A 23,688-nucleotide genomic window follows, 5' to 3' on the forward strand; every position below is an offset into this window, starting at 1 on the left:
CCCACCAACACCAACCTATCAGAACTCCAGAGATGGGAACTTGCCCTTCAATATATCCTCTCTTCCCGTTACCCACCAGGCCTCAACCTCCGCTAATTTCAAGTTGCCGCCGCTCATACCTCACCTGCCTTTCAACAACATCTTTGCCTCTTTACTTCCGCCTCGACTGACATCTCTGCCCAAACTCTTTGCCTTTACATATGTCTGCTTGTGTCTGTATATGTGCGGATGGATATGTGTGTGTGTGCGCGCGAGTGTATACCTGTCCTTTTTTCCCCTTAAGGTAAGTCTTTCCGCTCCCGGGATTGGAATGACTCCTTACCCTCTCCCTTAAAACCCACATCCTTTCGTCTTTCCCTCTCCTTCCCTCTTTCCTGATGAAGCAACCGTGGGTTGCGAAATCTTGAATTTTGTGTGTGTGTTTGCTGTGTGTCTATCAACATACCAACGCTTTCGTTTGATAAGTGACATCATCTTTGTTTTTAGATATATTTTACCCACGTGGAATGTGTCCCTCCATTATATTCATAAAGTTAATAATCATTTAGATTCAATAGTTTCCATTCCTGAATATATAATAGCCACGTACCTTCAGTACTGTGAGAAAGATATTCATACATTTTGTTTATTATCTTAATATTAATTACATTTCTTTACTTACTAATTAACCCTATTTTCATTAACTGTTACAATTTCTTGATGAAGAGAGCTCAACTTTATTTTGTATTATGACGATCTGTCTGATGCACTTTGTAATTACTATGATGTTATCTGATAAATCTGAATATGATATTGTAATAGTGGCGCTTAAGTGTGGATAAGTCATTAACTTTGTGTTGCACAGAATCTTATGGGATTTTTATTTTCCTGATTTTTTCCTCCCTTTGCTTTCCAAGATTTTGGATAAATTTGGGAAAAGATGTAGGAGGGGAATACAAGGTAGCAGTACTAAGATAACCATGTCCTTGGAGCTTTTAGGTTCTGTTGGGTGGAGCAATGTTTAATTGTTTGAATGGAGAAAAGTAGGCAACCGTGGGAGAAGCAGATGTGCTTATTGACATTAGTCATCACTAATAACTGTTCCAGTGAAACGAAAAGTTTAGATTTAACTATCATCTTCCAAGCTTTTTGGTTCCAATCTTTAAATCAGTAACTTTTTCTTGCTCCCCTTCACTGATACCTTATAGTAGGCACAATGAGTTGCTGTTAATATCATTAAATTTACTTATGGCAAGTAGAAGAGGGAGTAACATTGTCGACATAAATTGTGACACAATATGCAGTAAAAATATTACAGTTCTGTAAGCTGATTATGTGAAAACTATGGCATGAGGCTAAAGTGCACACAATAAATAGCTGATTAAGGGTATGAATTAAATCTGTTATTAGCCAAAAATATCTACGATATTGTGAATGTTACTAAGATAAACTATCTTTGCAAAACCTTCACAACTTTTGGCACACAGAATATTACCTTAAAGTTTTAAGAGATACTACGAGACAAATTACTCTGGCCATGGGATTTGGTTTCTAAAAGGTGTCAGAGGAAATGAATCATCATATGGCATGGACTATCTAGTTTCAGAGAAAGGCACAAATTTTTATGGAAAGATGAAGCAACAGAATTAAGGAGGTGAAAGGTTCACTCAGATAAAACAAGAATTCATGCACATTACACTGTGAATAAATGAAGCTACAGTGACAGCGAGCAAGAAGCATTGCCAAATAAAATATGTATGTCAATGTTATTAAAGATTGTGCTATCCAAGGTGTTAGTGTGTGTGACCTACTTTTAAGGATTCTTAAGTGTACATTGTAACTACCTCTCTTCTGCTGGCTTCTGTAAACATGAAGGAGTTTCCACCTTAATCAAATCTTCGGTTTACTTTGCCGGGCAATACAACCTAGACCTATCAATTCCAAACACATCCATAAACCTTGTATTTATTCAGTGCACGCTACTTCCTCCACTATGGACTGGCAATCAACCCTTCAACAACTCTCATAAACAGTATGTTTCCACTTGACTGGTAAGTGCGAAAAATATGCACCTGAACTGGCACAGATAATGAATTACACAAGACGAATGGAAAAGCTAACATTAAGCTAAATGAATGGTAACCAGATAAAATGAATTATCTGAACAGTATTGTTTCACAGGTATTTTACAAAATGCAAAGTGAAAATTAATTAGGATACAAAACACAGGTGTTAGTTATAGCATAAAAACAACAAACATAACAGATCTAAAATTGCAAAAATAAGTTAGGAGTATTTGTCTTACACTACAGTTGTTTAAAGATTCAGGAACTGTCTTCTATTTTTGCTTGACAGAATTGTACAACTTAGTTTAACCAATGGGTTTTTAACTGGGGAGAGTATTACAGTAGGATATGGATTTTTCAAAAGTTACTGGCACATTTCTGCATTTATTGTATACAGAGTTCTGTATACATCTATCACGTACAAAAAAGTACTGTGGGAGAAGAAGGTAATCTTTTTTATCCACCACACATCATATGACTTAATCAAGAAATTGACAAATCTTGTGTCTTTTCTTGTGTCAGTTTGCGCTGGTTTAGTATTAGTTGCCCAATACATTCCAATTCAGTATGTCTATGCAAAAATAAGAATAGCTTTATCATCACCTGCAGTATTCTCAGTTGTGATATTCATCACAGTATCTTTTACATCACTCTCGTCTCCCCTCTCTTCATGTGCATTAACTGCTCCATCACTGGTATCTCCAGCTGCAGATGTCTCTTTGACATCTACCTCCATCCTTCATTGTTACAGGAAACGAAAAACAGTCATTAAATATATTTTTCAAATATTTCTCATAAAACTATGAAGTGGGATTAATGTTGAATGGACGTATATCACTTGACCAAGGACACAAAAACTATGAGAAAAGCTGTGTTAAATCAACAGTGCTCTTCATATCTTCCTTAATTCTTCTCTTACTGACTCGCTCACTCACAGTCTTTTTCAACAAGACAAAGACACACACAAACACACTCAAAAACAGAGAAAAAAAAAAAAAAAAATCAGCAAAACTCAGTTTTCTTAGCATGAAAAAAAATAGTCCGTTTTTAGCACTATTTTACTAATATGTAGTTATCCTATAATGAAATTTCAAATACATTCAATTTTATATCTAGATCTAGAGTCTAACGTGTACAAATCTTTGTAAAATGTAAGTAATTTAACGTACGTAGCGTGTGACACTTTATTCTAATACTATTCTTAACAGCTTTTATTTCTTAAAATCCTATATTGAATTTTCACTGAAAAGTATCTGTATCTTTCTTAGGGATCATTTGATGTCAAGTATCTTACTACCTTACTGTCCATTCAAAATATGTATGCCGATATCTGTTTATGTTATAGGTAATTTCACAAAGCCTCAATAGTCAACATGCTGTACTTGGACTTTAGGAGCTCCTCAAATCAAGGCTCTAAAAACAAGTGGTCTGTCTCATCCTTGGGTCCAAGTGATCTACCCTTCCTTCAAAACATTCTTTCACCCTACTGCTCTCGCCTTGTCAAGTAATGAATTAATAGTTCCAACAGATGGGATAGTGGCATGTTCTATGTCTGTCTATTGGCATTACTAAATGTTTCGCTTCCTGCAAGTAAGTTTCAGCAAGCAATTCTGTCAAAACCTTCAAAGTATACCAATGATAGCAAGTTTTCTTTCTTTTGTGTGTGCCTACCAACAACTCAATGCTTCTGCTTTTCTGTGAGAGGTCTCTGTATTTATAATTAGTTTAGTATTTATAATGTTATAGTTTTCTCTAGTGACTTTAGAAGAAATGTTCATGAAAGGTTACTTAACTTTTTAAAATATGAATAAAATGATAGTCAATGCTCAAAATGGGTTAAAAATGCTATAAATCAAAATTATTTAAAATGTGGGCTGTTCCTACTCTTCAGGTCATTGATTTGATAAACGACGAGTTGCTGCTTAGCAAATTTACAAATGTATCCATGATGTTCCCTACAACTATTTCACATCATATTTTTCTAGTAAGTTGACAGGTGAAATGTCATGAAAATGTATTTTCCGGCCACAGGAAAATTAGTAATAAATTACCTCAAGGCTCTCTGTTAGGCTCTCCATTAGCTTGAATTTTTATAAATGATTTACCAAACCACCTGCCTTAAGCATAGTCAATGTTGTCCATAGATGATACCAGCATTAGAGCAACTTAAATGTCCAGTACCAATATCCTGGCTTGACCCATGACATGTCCAATACCACTATCCTGCTTTGACTGACGACATAGCCAGTACCACTATCCTGCTTTGACCCATAATGTAACTGTTGAGCTACGTCATGGTGGTGAGGTGTATTTTTAAATCTATTGTTTCTAAGGAGGGAGCACTGGGAGTACATGGTGGCGCACTTGTTCTATAGTGTTGTGTTGTTTATGTTTCTGAATTTTTTTCCAGGACTTCTTAGTAATATTGAACTTCCCGAGTGCTTGCTGCGATGACAATGTTGGAAGAGCTTATGGCAGTTAATTAGTGAATATCTTGATATTTACAGTTATGGGCAATATACTGATATTTGCATTTGGAATTGTTAGTGGACTGTATTGGTCATGGTCAGAGCTTTAGGTTTACTTTTTTTTTTTTGTTAGTTCTGGATGTGACAGCAACATTCGCAAGTAGGTCCCTGCATGTCACAATGGGGAATGACATCTGGAGTAGGATTAAATTCCTACAATTATTTGGTTAATATATATTAAAATTGTTGCATCTACAACCAGCATATATGGCATTGTTAGGGGTGCAACATATAGCATTCTATTGGGAGGGGTTCCTGGTTTGAGTAGTCTAGGCTTTCTGCTTGGGAGTTTGTGTTGATGAAATATCATTTTTGTTATCATGAGATCATTAGATTTATGTGTTGGCTAACTTTGGTTGATAAGCATGTTTTTATTTTTGCTGTAGTATGTATGGTATATGAATATGTGTGCCCTACATGACTATACCTCTTAGACGAGGTGCGGCAGTCAAACCTACATTTTTTAAATGAGTGTAGAATAAACACGGATGCAGATATCAAAAGTTTATTCATACACTCTTATTCTACGTTGAAACGCATTTAAGAAACATCTACACATTTTTTTCATTGTTTGAAAATAACATCAGCAAGGTGGCGTCGTTCTCGATCATGGCATTCTCACAGGTGATTTACGAAGCTGTCCATCACATGATGGAGCATACCCTAAGGAATTCTCTTGATTTGCTGCCGGATTCTTGCTTCGAGATCATCAATGCTATGAGGCCTTTCTTCATACACTTTTCTCTTAAGGTAACCCCATAGGGTCATTCCATGGCAGTTCAACCAGGGGCTCCAGCTCATAGTCTCAGATTTGACTGAAATTCAGTACACTAATTCTACCATGTGTGGAACACTCGTGAACAAAGTATTAGTTTCCCCTGTCAATTAGTTGCAAAATTATGACTTGTGAAAGAAGGTGGCGTGACCCAGAAATTGCAACCCACATCTGGCAATCGATCTTCAGACCCAAATTCAGGTCTTAATAACTTCGGAACTATTCCGCACAGTCCAGTGAAATTTTTACAACCCAGTAACATCCATTTAGAGAACACACTCCATGAATCAAAACACCAACAACATATTTCGGAGGGAAAATAAAAAATTCAAAAATGTGATTAAAAAATGTAATACGTTAAAAGGTACATATTCTAGGTGCCCTCTATACCAAATATAACTCACTCAAAAAGGGTATAAATTTTTTGTGATAAGCTTAATGTGGCATAAACACATACAGAACTCATCATGCCCATATCAGTCACAAAAACTGAGATACATGCACACGAAAATACAAAAATTTGAAAAATTAGACCTGAAAAACATGGATTTTCTAAGTGTGGTAGCACAAAAGGGACAAATGATATCCAAGCCAAATTTCACACACTGCGTAAGTAGACCATAATGATATATATCTCAAAATTTCAGCATATTATTGCAAGACATTTGTGTACAATGGAAGTTGACAGATGTATTTGGTGATGTGGCCATTGTTCCACAACACAATTTTGGAAATATATATATATATATATTATGACTTGTGAAAGAAGGTGGCGTGACCCAGAAATTGCAACCCACATCTGGCAATCGATCTTCAGACCCAAATTCAGGTCTTAATAACTTCGGAACTATTCCGCACAGTCCAGTGAAATTTTTACAACCCAGTAACATCCATTTAGAGAACACACTCCATGAATCAAAACACCAACAACATATTTCGGAGGGAAAATAAAAAATTCAAAAATGTGATTAAAAAATGTAATACGTTAAAAGGTACATATTCTAGGTGCCCTCTATACCAAATATAACTCACTCAAAAAGGGTATAAATTTTTTGTGATAAGCTTAATGTGGCATAAACACATACAGAACTCATCATGCCCATATCAGTCACAAAAACTGAGATACATGCACACGAAAATAAATAAATAAATATATATATATATATATATATATATATATATATATATATATATATATATATATATATATCTGTAACAAAGATGATGTGACTTACCAAATGAAAGTGCTGGCAGGTCGACAGACACACTGTTCTGCCTCTTCTTATCCTCTCTCACAACTGTTTAATCACTAAGCAACAACATATAGACAGATTAACACAACCTATCATTAATGTTTACTGCACCTTAATTGCTAAAAACCAGTCGATTGTGCTTCGAACAGATGTTCTCCCACACTTTAGCTACTGTACTCTGTACATTGACTGGCAAATTGTACTGTCTTCCTGACATTGTGGTAGGAACAGGAACTGTCATAAGAATATGTTCAAAAGGAATCCAACACCTGTCTGCCAAACGTGGCCAATGAAATCATCTTGCTCGACCTGCTGGCGCCATGAAGTTCACAAATACATCACCTTCTGCATCAGAGCACTCTGCAACACATCCTAAGTACCATTTGTCATCATAAACAGCAATAACATAGCAACCTGGTTGTATGTTGCTGCTTTTGCTTCTGAATCCTGAGTCAGACGCATTGTGAAGACACATGTTGTGCATGAACCTAAAGCTACAACCGGACAGTCTGCTCATCTGTACATTGTCAGAGTCAGCTGGAGAGAAGTGATGATGGCTCCTTGTGCCGGCAACAGTTTTCATGTGTCCTAGTCTGCTTTTTAGCAACTCTTTGACTGATTTCACCTCATCTTTCCAAACATAGAATGATTGTATGTCAGAGATATTTTTCTGTTCCTAGGCAAATAATTGAAGAGGTGTTAGAATGTGACCTTCTGTAGGGTGCTGCAGACTAGCTCGTGATGCCATGCACTTAATGGTTGCACCTATACCAGCACATATATTTTTACCATGACTTGTTGCGAAAAAATTCCATTCTGCGAGAATCTGAAAAATCATGGTAATGCATGCACAAATTTATGAGATTTTTGCAGTCTTTGTACTGACTAGCTGCCCCATCACTGAAGTATTTCGCAAAATGTATGTGAGGCAGCTTGTTTTTCACATATGCCATGACAGCACGAATGTGGGCATTAACTGCAATGCCATCACGAATTAAACAATCACTAAAAACGCACAGGTTCATGACAGACACATCACTGATCCACCTCTACAATAAATCGCAAATGGCTGGAGAGTTGCTTTAATGTTTTCCCAATGATATTCTTCAATGGCATCTTTAACTATAAATACATAATTTACAGAAAAGTCTAGTATTACTATAATTTCATCTTGTTTCAAATTATCCTTACAAAACTGGAGACAATCTGATTGTGCTGTTGCTGTGAAGCTGTGTGGGGTCAGTTTGTCCATTTTTTGACAACACATTTCAACAAAATCTTCCACTGCACTTTACTTTGTTTCAAGACTTGTGCAATCCATGTGTGTCCATTATTTATAAGAAACAAGTTCATCGTCATCCATACGGAGTTCACCATACAGTTTGTTATTCCTGTGTTCTGCAAGATTTGCCTTACCAGGACACTTTTCACACCTGTGTATCATGCACTGGTAGGAACTGATGTCACACACTAGCAGCTTCACTGCGCCTTTGTAATCCAGACCAGAATCCTTTATAGCAGCAAACATCAGCTTAGCATTTTGATGGGTCTCACATACACAAACATTGTGTGTGCCCCTTGCACTTACAGGCACAACCTATTTTGGCCCTTAGATTGAAAGAAGATGATAAACCTACTTTGATATTGGAATACTTTTCCTTGAATTCTACATATAGTTCTGATATGTTGCATAGCAACAGTCTTTTTTGCATCTGTACACGTACATTTCCAATTTCACTGTTACATAGTCTTTTTTTCCTAGGCATTATTCAGCTGTAGTCATTATTTTCATAAAACTCTGACACTAGCACCTTTATTTCTGAGCTCAATTGCTTACCCTGAGCCTGCTGAAGTTGTGGAAGCACTCCTTGGGCCGCTTTTATTTTCCTAGCTTGCTTTACCATATATGTAGAAACATTGAATTCCAATGCAGTGTTGTCAATAGGCCAGCTGGAAGGTGCATGGGTAAGAATAGCTACTTTTTTCTGGCGTGTGGATACGGCACATTTTTCTTTCAAATCATGCACAATTTTGTCAAAATCAGAGCATTTCTGGCATGATTTCTGTTCCTTTGGAGCAGGTAGTTCTTCCTCTTCTACCGTTAGTGTTTCAGCTATTTTGTGTTTTAAGTCCATTTGAGCTTCTTGCAGTTTTCTTCTACCATAGCTGGGCCTGTCTCTTTTCCCAACTTTGTGTGTCTTCATGGGAGACAAACCAAGAGAAATCACTGATGTATTTAATTCCTCATCCGCTGTGGTTGTAGGTGGCTGATACTCTTTGTCCCTGTCATGTAAATTATCAGAATATTCTTCATTTTTTAGCAGTGTAACACACCTGGAACATAACTTTTGTCCTGGTTTCATGTTAAGTCCATCATGTTAAGTCCCATGCACTGATTCACTTTCAATACTGATTTTATATCAATTTCTCTGAGGCTACACTTCACTGTCTTCTTATGAATCTGAAATGGATCAAAACAACTTGTTTGTAGGAAAGAATACTTATCCAGAAACACTTTCATAAGATGATAACAAACACTAAAGTTTCCTGGAACTGTACTTCTTGTGCCCACAGGATGTATCCTGGATCTCCATAGCAACAAATCTTGGTCTGATTCATCCAGATCATACAGTACAAAGCGAAAGCCACATTTTGTTCCATATGTTGTTTTATGTCATTCAAGTGCTTGTGCTCTACCAATATTGCAACTTACTTGAACAAAAGCACCACTAGTACACTCTTCTGCCTCCATACTGACTTTCCACAACAGTACTGACCAGTCTGAACCAGAATCTTAAAAACATGAGTAACCTGTATTGTTGCTTGTTTCCTTTGTTGTTTCTGCCTAACAATGACTCATTCTGCCCCTTAAAACTACCACTGTTTAACTTTCTTTTGCCGAATGGTTCCCAACAATTGCTGCAGCTTTATCTGACACAAGCTGTCTGCATCATCACTATTACTTGCTAAATCGCGTTAAAAGAAACATAACCAAATACATCTCTGTCGCCTTGCAATAACAAGTTGAAATTTTGCCATATATTATATTATGGTCTACTTATGCAGTGTTTGAAATATGGCTTGGATATCACTTGTCCCTTTTGTGTTACCACACTTAGAAAATCCATGTATTTCAGGTAATTTTTCAAATTTTTGTATTTTTGTGTGCATGTAACTCTGTCCGTGTGACTGATATGGGCAAGATGAGTTCTGTGTGTGTTTAGGCCCCATTAAGTTCACCAGAAGAAAATTTATACCCTTTTTGAGTGAATTATATTTGGCATAGAGGGCACCTACAATATGTACCTTCTAATGTATTACATTTTTTAATCACATTTTGGAATTTTTATTTTCCCTCAGAAATATGTTGTTGGTGTGTTGATTCATGGAGTGTCTTTTCTAAATGGATGTTACTGAGTTGTAAAAATTTCACTGGACTGTGCGGAATAGTTCCAAAGTTATTAAGACCTGAAGTTGGGTCTGAAGATAGGTTGCCAGATGCGGGTTGCAATTTCTGGGTCACGCCACCTTCTTTCACAAGCCATAATTCTCGAACTAATTGGCAGGGGCCTTAAAATTTTGTACACGAGTGTTCCACACTTGGTAGCATTGGTGTGCTAAATTTCAGCCAAATCTGAGACTCTCAGGAAATCACCAGGTTAGCAAAAACTTCATTAAGAACATTAATGGTCACATGGGCTGTGTGACTTCTTGTTCCATCTTGTTGAAATAATGTTTCATAATTCACTGCACAATGATGAAGCTGAGGTATGAAGAATGACCTTAACATTGTTGAATAGCACACAGCACCCACAGTAACACATTGCCCTCTTTCGTTCTAAAAAAAAAAAAAAAGGGCCTATTATTCCCGATGAGAACATTGCACACCAAACTGTTACCCTGGTTGAGTGCAGGGGTTTTCAATGGAGTTGGTGAGGGTTCTGATCACTCCAATATCTAAAGTTCTGTTTGTTCACATATTCATTGGGGTGAAAATGTGCCTCGTCACTGATCCAGAGGTTCAGAACAAGCTTCTTGTGGGGTTTCCTCCCACAGCAATTCTTGCATGTTCCACATTCTTGGGAGTACGCACTTTCTGCACTCTGCCACCTCTTTTTCTTTGACCAACGTTTTCAAAGGTTTTGGCCCAAGTTTTTATTGAGTTAACCGAAGGCAACAGCCTATTACGATTAATTTGAAAATGTGATCAGAAACGACGCTGAGCGGCTACATAGCTACCAATTTGGTAGAAAACTCACTGAAAATGACCACTGTTGCTTAGTCCGCTCCGTGGCTACTGAAATGCTTGGTATTGGGGAATGCAGTGGTGACCTCGGTTACTCACCCCCACTACTCCCAATGCTTCCGCGCACTAATAATAAACGCAGGTTTCACTGCTGTACCCTGTACGTAGAACGAGGTATTATGTAATTTTCTGTTGTATTGGTAGTTGTTGGCAACTACGTAGATTGTCAGTGACAGGGATCACGGAGTTTATTTCATCTGCATTGGTGAGGCCAGGTTTTCGATAACAGTTATATAAGAAAGTTTCGGTTTTGTGGCAACATGGACAGTGTCGGTCAATGACATTGCTACCATGTTTCATTAGTTTCTGCTATGTGGGCATATGGTTTTTATTTATGTGTATTGGTCTTTCAAATTGAGCTATATAGTTTAACTCAACTTGTTGATACTGCATGTCATTAGTTTTTGTGACTTTTTGCTAGATGTGTACAGCGATTTCTTTACCGGTATTGGTCTTTCAAGTTGAACTATACGGTTCAACTTGGGTTCATGATACCATGATTTGTTAGTTTTCACGACTTTTTCTTCCTAGGTGGGCTCAATTTATGTTATCAGTACTGTATTTTGTCACTTTTCATTAGGTGTGTATTTCAATTTCTTTATTGGTACTGGTCATTCAAGGTGAGCAATATAATCCCATTTAGGTTGTTGATACTCTTTTTAGTTTTTGCCATTTTTCACTATTTCTCGTTTCTGTTGCCGCATATTGTATAGCTCACTTTTAATATGATTTTGTGGTTTTTATATTAGATATTAGTTTCCCCCATGCAAAATCTCTATTTTCCCACAATTGTCCATAAGTTTTGATGTTTATTATTAAGAGTTTGCATGACTCTATATTTTGTGATTATATGTGTTACGAAATAGTTTACAATTAAGTTATTGGTTGCTATTTTCCAATCGTGTGAGTGTGTGTTTTGAGGTGTCATATGACGTCATAGCTCAAAGCTGACAGGTGGTATTGTATGCCATGTTCCATCCCTTGTGTTTTCATTAAAGGACATGATAAAGCTGATTTATTGCAGATATGTAACAAAACAAGCAGAAATATGATTTACAGACAAATGCAGGATGACAAATGAGAGGGAGGATCAACTGTGTGGGTTAGCTGTAGAGGCATAAGAACATAAGCCCAAAGCAATATTATCTTTGAAATATGAGGCTATAGCAATGAACAAATGCCTTATATAGTTTCCACGAGTTTACTTAGTTGAATATTTGGGGGGGGAGAGAAGAAAAGCAATAAGGACAATGAAACTGCTTACCACCAGCAAATCATGTCGATTCAGAGTTTTAAATACATACACAAAATGAACAAAAAAACATCTTGATACACCAAAGTCACATCCCCCCCCATTCTGAGACAGGGAGGTGCAATCAATTCAGTATCAGTCTGGAGATAACAGGGACACGTAACAGTTGCTTATTCATAGCAAGTGTACTATCATGATATCTTACACCTTTTTAGCATTAAATCTGAAATTAATATGAACTATCACTTCCCTCCCCCACATCTTATACTGGGTGTACTCCATCATACAGCTCCACAGCAAAATATTTAATGCCTTGACTTCATGGGCTCCTGAAGGCGAAGTAATATATTCTGAGCGACATGAGTTGTGACAGTACCTACAAAATGAACAGACTGCTAAACACCACAAATGTGAATATTATCTGACATGGAAAGGTTAGGATGTTTTCTAACTTTGACAAATTGAAGCAGCACGAGCCTTACACAGTTAAGTGTACCTAACACTACATATCGAATTCTTAAACGTGAGTCTCCTGAGAAAATTGGGATGAGTGCTCACAAAAATAATGAACTGTAGGCCTACTTTTTTTACAAACCAGGAATTGTGTTACACTCACTATGACATGGCTAAGCATACAACTGAAAAACTAGTCCCAATCAGTGTGTTCAACTGACATGATGTTACTACTGAGGAAGAAAGAAAGGATCAATGTCCTATCAACGATAGGCCTACAGTTACTAGAGATGGAGAGCAAGTTATGACTACTTAAGAGTGAGAAAGAATTCGGTCGTTCGCCTTTTCAAACTAACTTACTTCTAATAACAGTACAGTGCGATAACATCTGTGCCACTTCACTCAGCTGTTTTACTACCATCACAACAAAGACGTTTCAACCAGAAATCAACGGAAAATAATTTTTCATTAGCCTATGTACGTTATCTATTTCACATTTGAATAACTAAATCGATTATCGCCAGAAGCAAATACAACCTTTAACTTTGACAAAATTCACGAATTCCTGATGAGTACACATCTGTAACATTAATCTGACGAATACAACCTCATAATATTCTTTACATTACACCCACACACAAATAACGTTTCGCCATTAAGTTATCTCAGGCAGCTGCAATAATGGATACTACAGCAGATACTTTTTACATCGAGTTATAAATGTAGGTCTGTGCCTGGATTGCTAAGATTAGAACAAATACTTCATGATACATTTTTTCGCAACCAGATGAAGATCATGCCATTAATTTGAATGTCTACTGCTACAGCACATATATAAACGTTACGCGACACTTATCAGTTGCTGTTCATAATAACTTGCGTAATGGTAATAACAAACAAACAAACAAAAGGTATACTTCATTATGTTCATGAGGTTTGTGACAATTTAATATTACGGTTGCCACCAATAAACACAAAGATGTATTTATTATACGAAGGTCCTATTTAACTCAAAAACAAACACACTTCAACAAAATGTTTATACTGACGAACGCGCAAATGTACTTAAAAGATATACTACACATACCTAGGTTTGGTGATGCTCGTTAGTTTGCAGAAAATACTATTTCTACAGTAACTACATCCAAAGATCTTTTAAATGTTGTGAAACGGTATCAACAACTTGCCCACTTTCGCGCGAACTTCTCTACGTACACAAATTCCAAAATGAACACAGTTCAATAAACAATATTTGTGAACTGTTGTCACAGAAACTCGCGCATTCCGCCATCATACGACGCCGAGGTAAGATATTTCACTCATCTAATCTTCCAAAATATCGATACGATATCCCGATCGACTTTTGCTTAAATATTATCCTTGATGTCATCATTTCCAGAGACTTAATAAAAATATCACCGTCTAGCAGACGACCAGCATTTCATTGCGATAACTTTTTTTTGCCGCACAATGTAGTACAACAGCATCCTTTCACGTCATATTTCACTGTTGTTCTCGTAATACTGTTAAGTAAAGGCCGCCAATTTAATTGGTATTGGGAACCGCTCCTTGAATAAAGATCAATTCACTCTGGCCTTCACGTCACGTCAAAAAATTCAACAATGCATATTCAATGACGACATTCGTACAGGGCGTCTCGTCTCGGTAAAGTTTCTCGGGAAGAGAGTGTTGAGGGTATCTGCTAACATTGAAACTTAACTTATATTTGCCGCGCTCACTCATGTTAGAATAGTGGATTTGTGTCGTTTTGTGTTCGTATCAAATTGCAAATGTTCTATGATGACTTGGATATTTTTTCATTGAGTGGTCTTCCACAAACGAGGTCAAATACTTGGAAGTGAAAAATTATTTAGGTTTTACAATAACAGAACTGATACCTATGCTGTATATTAATTAGAACATAAGCTGGTGACGCAATTTTCATAAAACAATATATTAAGCGAAAAAGTCAGCTCTAATGAAGAAGAAATATTTTAAATCATACGAGGAAAGATAAACATGATTGTAAAGGCAAACAAGCTCTATTTGTTCCCCTATTAATAGAGTCTGATGTGTTTGTATTTATATGTTTTCGCTGGCAAATAAATGTCGATTTTTTGAAATGCTGTTTCACTTCTCAGCACTTCACCACAGAAAACTAATCAAGAACGCATGTTATGAAGTTTGCGTTGATCATTCATAAACTCTATCGTTGTTGATTTCTCAATTCTGATACAACATGTTAGAATTTCAGGTTGTGAACTGTCTTATTTAATAAATTGAATGACATTTAAATATTTATGTCGTACCAGCAACAGCCTGGTTTATGCTTATTGTTGCAACAAAAGTGTTATCTTGTCAAGCGCTAATGAGCAGATTTTTAATAAACCAATGTTTTTAAATGTAGAAAACTTGTACTATTCCTAAATAATCAAGCAGGTCATGGGCCCAGATGTGCTACTGTGTAATTTAAAGTGAATTGAAGAAACATAAGTTGTAAGTTTCGTACACAAATGAAGCGAAAATTTTGAAATTAGCATATTACGACTTTAATATGTCAAAGTAACTTTTGGAGTCAGCTTGAGAATTTCGACTATGGATACGACACGAGTGATAAACATTGGTTGGAATGGCAATCAAACTGGAATACATGGAAATACAAACCAAATGCCTGTCTACATTGTGTTCCTGAAGTGCTTGACATTATTGAAGGTAGGTTAGTTAAACCTGTACACTCTGCAGAAGATTCTTCTGTTCAGGAAATAGAGATATGTAAGAAAGCATTAAATAATTATCTTAAGGCTGACAACAATGCTTTAATTGTATTGACTACAAATATAACAGAGAAAACATTGCAGAAAAACATGTATCTCAATACATCTGGAGGAGTAGAGGCTGAACAGCATAAAGTATTTGAGAGTGTTTCTGAAGATAAAGTTTATGAGCTTTTAATATGATTTTTTGGAATTGTGAAACACTCCAATGATGATATAGGAACTCATATATCAAAACTGAAAAATGTGTGGGATGACTTGAAACAAGAAATGGCCAAAGATGTAGAAAATAATCCAGAATTGCCCAATTTACTTTTATTTTGTAAAATTTTAGGTGTGCTATCAGATGAGTATTTCTCACTCAAATCAAGCTGAATGCTTATAACAAAAAATGGTGGGACTGTTAACAGCCTGACAACTCGACTTTGTCCATACAAGAAAGCTTTCTTGAGTACAGGAGGAGATTCTATATCTCAAGAGACACTTGTAAGTGACTCATTGAAACAAGTCTCTAAACAACCACAGTTGAAAAAGAAAATTGTTTGCTATCATTGTAAGACGCCATATCACACGATCAAAAAATGTCAAAAGTAGATTACGGATGTTCAGTGACAAAAGCATCAGAAAAGTGATGTGTCAGAAGTTGCTGAAACTCCAGATATGAACATGGTTCTCTTTGCTGAGACGTCTACCATTATGTCATCTGAGTGTGATACTGGTAGCTGTCTGTAGCTAATGGTACAATAAGTCGTATCACCAATATTGTAAACTTTTTCAAGACATTTGAACCATTTTCTACAGTATCTACCGTTACATACATTAACATCAGCTGCTGAGGCTGCTGGCAGGGGCACCACAGAAATGGAGCAGTAGTGAATTGAATGTGGCACAAAATCACTTTGAGTAATGTATGATATGTACCAAAAATTAAAAAGAAGCTGTTGTCTGTCTTAGTAGCACAAGAAGAAAATTCAAAAAGTGCATTTTTATCCACAACAGAAAAATGTTATTTTAAAATTGATTACTTTACAAAAATAGTTGGCAATCAGTATCATTATGGAGGACTATTGAAATTAATGATTAGAAGCATTACACCTCCTATTCTTGTTGAAGTATATGAAATTGGTCGAGAAAACTTACTGCTAATTGGAGCATGAAAGATTTGGATATCACACTAAGTGATATGTTGAGATGTTACTCTCCAAGATCTTGAACATAAATGTGGGATTGTGCTCTGAGCTCTGTGAAGGCTGTATTTATGGTAAACCACATCAGCTTCCATTTGAGTGTTGAAGGGAGTTTCTAAATCATGAGGGCTGATTCATATGGATGTCTGTGGTGGTTTTCAAAAATCCAAGTTTCAGTATCATATTTTGTTGTATTCAAATTTCTAGCCATTTACTTTGTCAAGGAAAAATCTGAAGTTCCTAATAACCTAAGGAAATTTATAACCAAAGCAAAGACTGCTGGGCATACAAGTAAAAACCTCTTAAGTGACAATGGAGGAGAGTTCAACAATAAACAGACAATGGAGATTCAACAGATGGAAGGCATATTCCAACATTTCACTATGGCATACTCTCCACAGCAAAGTGGATGAAGTGAACGAGAAAATCATACTCTTTATGAAACAGTCAGAGTTATGATGCATGCTCACAGAAACATTCCTCAGTCGTTTTGGGTTGAAATAATAAATTCTGCAACAGACATTCTGAATTGAATGGGACCTTCCAATACTGTAGGGGAACCTCCATACAAAATATGATATCAATAGAAGCTTGCCATGAAGCATCTATGTATAAGAGGGCCTAAATGTTATGTTCACATTCCAAAACAATTAATGGTGAAAATGGATCGAAAAGTGGTAAAAAGGATTATGATGGGCTGTGAGTGTGATGATGTTTATTGGATCTAGTGTGAAGAAAGTCATCAGCTAACAATATCATGGGATGTTATCTATGAAGAGAGAATTATGCAAAAGGAAAGTCCATTAATTCCTGTGGATCTTGATCTCCCTCTTAGGAAATATCAAGAGTCGTCAGACGAAGTAGAGAGCAAAGTGGAATTTAGTTTTCCAAGAGAAAATGTGTTCCATAGCTGTGATGATTAACTGGATGAAACTGAGTAGAAATTCTGATGAATAAAGGGTTGGGACACAACTGAGAGATCGCCAAAAAAAATTCAAGTCTACATAATGCAGCTGATGATCTTTTGTGAGCCAGAATCTTGTTGTGACGCCATGAATATGAGTCAATGAGATGAGTGGGAAGCAGCAATGGATCAAGAAATGGTGGCACACCAAGAAAATGAAACTTGGACTTTGGACGATTTACCTCACGAAAAAAGGGCAAGTCCATATATGTGGATCTACAAATTGAAGAAGAATGCTGAATATCAGTTGACAGATTCAAAGCAAGCTTGGTTATCGAAGGATTTTCTTAAAAGAAAGGATTCGATTATGAACCAACTTTCAGCCCCGTGGCGAAGATGTTGACTACTAGAACATTACTCTTGTTGCAGCGAAGGAGAAGATGAACATTGCACAAATAGATGTGACTACTGCTTTGCTTTAAAGTGACCTGAAGGAAACGATATTTATGACACAGCCTGAAGGTTATAATGATGGCTCTAGAAAAGTATGCTGACTAATGAAAAGCTTACATGGCCTGAAACCAGCACCATATTGCTCAAATATAAATTCGCTAATTTCATCACGGGATTAGGATTTAAGAGAAGCAAAGCTGATTCATCGATTGAATGTATGGTTTAATTACACCAGCTGACTAGGGAAAGCCACTGATCTACAAGCTGTCAGCTAAACCTGATAGTGCTGGGCATCGAACTGAATCATCCAGATGTATAGATACACAAGGAAACCCCCAACAAGCTACGACAAAAGCTAAAAAGCAATGATAATAAACACTAGCGCGACCTCTGTAAGCGTCGAAAAGGATGTATTTTGCTACTCCGGAAGGCAAATGACAAATGATAAAAACTTCGTTCATTTTTTTTATCAATTATTACATAGACTCTGTCTTTAGTTCCTGTGTGTAGTAGACATTGTGTTACCTGAATAATGATTTTTATGAAAGTATGACGTGTGAGAGTTCCTTTTAGTGCAAAACCACGAAAGTTTTCTTTTCTTCCGTGCACTATGCAAATGTCATGTCACTGTAACTGCCTGCATCTGAAGAGGAAGTCCGATAAAAATCAGTATTGTATTCATGGTCAAAAATGAGAAGTAGTCATGGAGGAAGAAGAAGCATATATCCAAATTCTGTAAAGCTCAGTGGTGTAAAGCAAGCGAAATCGATGTAAGTTCACACCACCACTGACTTACAATTTACAAAATCGGTAAATTAAAAGTGAAAGACAATTCATTCACTTCAAAATCCATAAAAATCAAACATGACGATAATGTAATTAATTTGACTAATAATAATTTTTTAAATATATATTTGCATACAAGGCGAGGCTACCCAGTGGCTGCCACCATCAGACACTGTAGACAGAGAGTTCAACTTGGGGAGCCAGGGTGGTCAGAACATTTCTGCCAGCTACCAAAGGCCACAAGCAGCAGATGCCCACCACTGGTTTGTGACGCTGCAGAGTGACACATTCCTGGGTCAGTAAGGGCGCTGTCTTCGTCAGCTTCTGTTGAGCTGTTGCATCATTCCACTGTTCAGTGTATGTCACTCAATGTGCACTAAACAGCCACATCTGACTCCAAGCCATTGACATCGAAACACTATACAGGTGGCTTCGAGTAAAAAAGAATGTTCCTGCTGAGTACGGATTTCTGACTTTGCACTCACCACACTACAGAAGAACCCACCGCTCAGCTTCCTGCACACACGACTTTGCAGACAGATGTAACTTTGCTGCAACATTACCAATAAATCTTCAGTCTAGTCACAAAATTTCTTTCTTTTGCCTTATAATCGTAATTTTGGTAATAATTGTTGGTGTTGTAACAAGTCATATGCTTCTGGAACTCAATAAATAGTGCATTCGGCGGAGCACCTTGATCCATGACTTTCAGAAAGTCATTTGAGAAAAGTGCATGTTGAGGATTGCACAATCTTTTTTTTTTCTTTGAAATCCACGATGATTGGCATGGAGATATTATTACATTTGAGCTTAGAACATGCTATAAAATTGTACAGAAAATGGTATGAAGACAAATGTACCAAAATTTAAGAATAACTAAGATAATTGTGGATTGGCTACAGTAATTTCTGCAATTGACTGCTTTTCACAAAAGTTATACAATTTTATAAAATAGTAAAATTCAAAATAAGAATAACAATGTTATTTCCAAAACATTACATGTGCAGCTTAACAAAAACAGTTTGTCCTTAGTGAAATTACAGTCATGTTCTGTATCTAGCTGAAAATGTGAAAATGAAGAGGTCAAAGTGAAGCACAATGGAGACAAGAGGAAATATTTTGCAAAACAGGCTTTAGAGGAGTTACAGGACAAGGTAAAGATTCATAACATACAGCATTGTTGGAAACATGTAATTTCATAACTTCCAAAACATAAATAAAGCTTTGAAAAATAAACAAAAACAGAAAGTAACAACAAAACCATTAATGAGCGAGGGACTTACTTCTGTCAGCTATGTAACCTTGGCAACAATAGGGAGTACTCTCTATAAGGAGTTGACATAACTGCATTGACAATAAATCTCAGTCCTATCAGATGAACAGATGTCTCAAAAAGCCTTTGGTGGTGACTGATGGACTGCATTACGTCTCTCCAGAGTATACCTGGTATTCTTTACGACATTCAGGATGTAGCATAACATGAGATTTCGTTAGGAAATGCTATGGGACACTCTTAGGCTCTTCGAACAATGGAAGATAGTCACTTGAATATGGAGAGAAAAACTAATATTTTAAGTTACTTGAGCTAGTACAGAGCAAAACACTGACACTGGGTTTCTGTTTATGCAAAGTCCAGAATATATGCAGGAGCTGCACCTCCTATGGCCATGAGTGGTGAATGAACGTTGTCACTTGCTGTGGTGGACTTGATATTCTGTGCAGCCACTGATGAAAAGTGTTATGGAAGCCCACCAAGGACTAATTAAAGACAAGATTATTTTGTTCAGCCACATCCTAGGAATATGCCACCATAGTTTACTGTTCAATTTATTTTCTTCTATGAACAACTGTCATAGTTTATTAATTAACATGTTGTATATTTTATCTTAGTTAAATAATCTTACATCAAATTTAAATTGAAATAAACTACCTTGTTTTATTCCTAAATCAAAGATTAACTTCTTCATATCTGGAAATGAAGATAATCTGTAGATGCACTAGTTTGAAATTTCTGATCCAACAAAATTTCACTGCACCACAAACTTATAGCTGTATTGGATGATGGCATGACAACTGAAAACCAGTTTGTGAAATAAATAATAAATAATGTAGAATATTACACCAGTATTGCATGTGTTTTCATTCTAAGTGTATAAAATATTCTACCAAGAGCCGATGGAATTGTTAATCAAAGCAACAACCAAGGAGCTTGTATTCGCAGTGAATGTTGTGTAAGAAGTAATGTATTTGATTTACTCTACTGTAAGCGGACCAGAGAGAACGAGTACTCACTGTAAAGTACATTTTGACAATATATCATTGAAATGATGAAACTCGGGTTATGAATTTTTTAAGTTGTTTGAGGAGAGAAATGAGCTCCTTTTCTAGCTAATTCACGAAATCTGTGGAGAAGAGGATCCAAGCATAGTGAAGAAGATTATTAGCTGGGAATAAACAGTAGTACAGATCTGGAAGATAAATTTATAGGCCACCATAATATCCAGAAGATATTAGCAAACAAGTCGAGTCCAAAAAAGTTGTATGCTACTCCAGGAGGATGTATGTAACTGGTAGGTTTGACATCTCCCTATGAGCACTAGGCACACGACAAGGAGACCTTACAGGACACTCCAAATTGCAGATATATCTATCTATGAAAAATTCGTCCACCGGAACAGCTCAATGGAAAGAGGCATCATAGTACATTAAGAGGAATCTTGGCTCTACTGGTCGTCTGCGCCTATAAGTACAGTAGGGCTTACTTCATTTCTGTGCCTCTGGGCAGCATGTGCAATCAGATGAATTCTAGCCTTTTCTGATTCCTCCTGACAATATTTCCTTTTGCACACCATTCACAGATGGGACAGAATGGAGCAAATGTCATACATAGTACGGTGTCCTGCAGAGTAAATATAAGTTCATTTCTCTGAACACTATTTAAGATGCAAAGCTCTCCATTGTCGTGGTTCCTTTTGCGAGCCCCATATTGGCCGCCAATTATGAAGTGTGCCTCATTTCCTAACAACTGTTTTTAATGATTGATGGGAGCCAGATTGTTGAAGGTAAACCGACAACAATCGGATTTATGGAGTAAAGACTGAGTTCAGGTAAAGTAGGTAGGGCTGTCAACAACATTGGCAGTACCTATTCTGTCCCTTTAATGGATGTCATATTTAATATGTTCTGTTAATTGTATCCTCAAAATGTATTACACACTGTCTCTGTTATTCCTTAACCACTATCCACCAATGAAACTAATTTATTTGGCATCGACCAGTCGACAAGTGGAACAGTAGTGCAGCCTATATTATCACATACTACACATACCAACCAACGTGCTCTCCTAACGCTTCCACACTGTACTATCCTAATCATGTGGTAGACACAACCATCTAAAGTTGAACGTTTGAGTTACATTGCATCTGACTCTGAGGTTGACACTCAACTCCATTGGGTCCACTACCTATAGAGGTCACAACGCGAATGATTCTACCGTTACGACTCTGAATTTTTCTTCTTACATCTTCGAAAACTTTCGTGGGTTATTATTATTGAGTTCTACTGCAAAGTGGTGTCTTTTTATTAATACTGCTATTTTCTCTGCGTTTTGGTTTATTAACTGTAAGTAAGACGAGTACTTAATGTCTGAATACCTTAATTTGATTTTCTTTTATTTCATAACTATTCTATGCTTTTGCAATTGCTTGTGCATGAAGGACTGAATGGAGGCTGACAGACAGTGGGAGCTTGACATCCAAAACGTGTAGCTGTGGATAACATTCCTCACATTTGTGTTTTGTGTGTTCTCAATTCCTCCTGAACATCCTGTATATTTACCTATCAACAAAATGTCAGCCCAGAGCAAAAGCTGGCAACTGGTGCATATTTGAGAAAAATGCAAAGTTCATGTCATGATACATAACGGCGTGGTATCCCTTCACAAATGGGTTAGTGAATCATACCTAGTATTGATACAAGCTGTACGGGTCTATATAGTGAAGCAGGGGATACAACTAGTCGGCTTTGACCAATGACGTTAGAATTGACCAGAGAGCAATTATTATACAGATGAAAGAGCTGACAAGACTGTTCAGGAACAAAGAAATACGAGAGACGAAAAATATAGTGACATATATCAAGGCAAGTAGTATTTTCATGTTAAGGGTATCGCGTGTTTGTTTCGTATTTTTTCTGTAGAAAATGAAGGGGAAAAATGGATCGAAATATTGGTAGCATAGAATACCTCACGTCACATATATATGGGTTGTATCTCGAACCTCATTCGAATTGCACTGGTTAACTGCAGTACGGTATACAAGTCAGAAGGAACTACGTACGTAATATTTGTATTCCATACTTCCATTGATGTATATACAGCTAACGAAAACGTAGAAATGGAGGTACGTTACATTTGCAACCTGTACCTCAGTTGAACTATGCGAAGAGGCAGAAGACGACACGTATACAATTTGCATCCCATATTTCACTATGGGTCATAATTTTTTTCCCGCCTTCGATGCTAATAGTATCGACTGAAAGTTATACTTTTGATCACAGCAGTGACAATAGTATCCCATTCTTTAGTTGAGCTATATAGCTATACACAACATTTGTATCCCGCTCTCCAGTTGAGATATATAGGTAAATCTCATCAATGCTAAATATGTTGTTCTTTTCGAATAGTTAGTGTCAGTGTAAAGGTCAACTGAAGGACGGGATACAAATTTTAGTTATGTCGGGCGTTTCGCCTTTAATATTACTAGTACAGATTCGAAAACATTGTGCTGATACTAGTGCTGGGAAACGAAAGAAGAACGACAGCTGCGAAATTTCTGCTACGTGCTGGAGACACGAAAACATACGTAATGGTGTAATACAACAATGAAATACGTCAAACTAGTCAAATACAGTAAAAGAAAAAATGGAAAACTGAACTTACCACACGGGAACTTCTTGAAAGAACTGTAGTTCG

General features: G+C 36.7%; 1 protein-coding gene across 3 annotated transcripts in view; it reads right to left on the minus strand.

The window, feature by feature from the left end:
* The window catches only part of LOC124619669 (host cell factor 1-like), a 109,956-nt gene extending 96,036 nt beyond the window's left edge, over positions 1-13,920 (minus strand). For 2 of the 3 annotated variants that reach the window (XM_047146209.1, XM_047146208.1), the window contains exons 1-2: positions 13,700-13,920; positions 2,649-2,782 (exon numbers count right to left, since the gene is read on the minus strand). In XM_047146209.1, coding sequence (XP_047002165.1) covers positions 2,649-2,781 — 133 coding nt within the window. In that variant the 5' untranslated portion in view covers position 2,782; positions 13,700-13,920. The remainder of the gene's footprint in view (positions 1-2,648; positions 2,783-13,699) is intronic. The other variant, XM_047146210.1, reaches the window with a different exon arrangement.
* Positions 13,921-23,688: the final 9,768 nt, after the last annotated feature.

The sequence above is a fragment of the Schistocerca americana genome, chromosome 6 (genome assembly GCF_021461395.2).
Source record: "Schistocerca americana isolate TAMUIC-IGC-003095 chromosome 6, iqSchAmer2.1, whole genome shotgun sequence".
Lineage (NCBI taxonomy): Eukaryota > Metazoa > Arthropoda > Insecta > Orthoptera > Acrididae > Schistocerca > Schistocerca americana.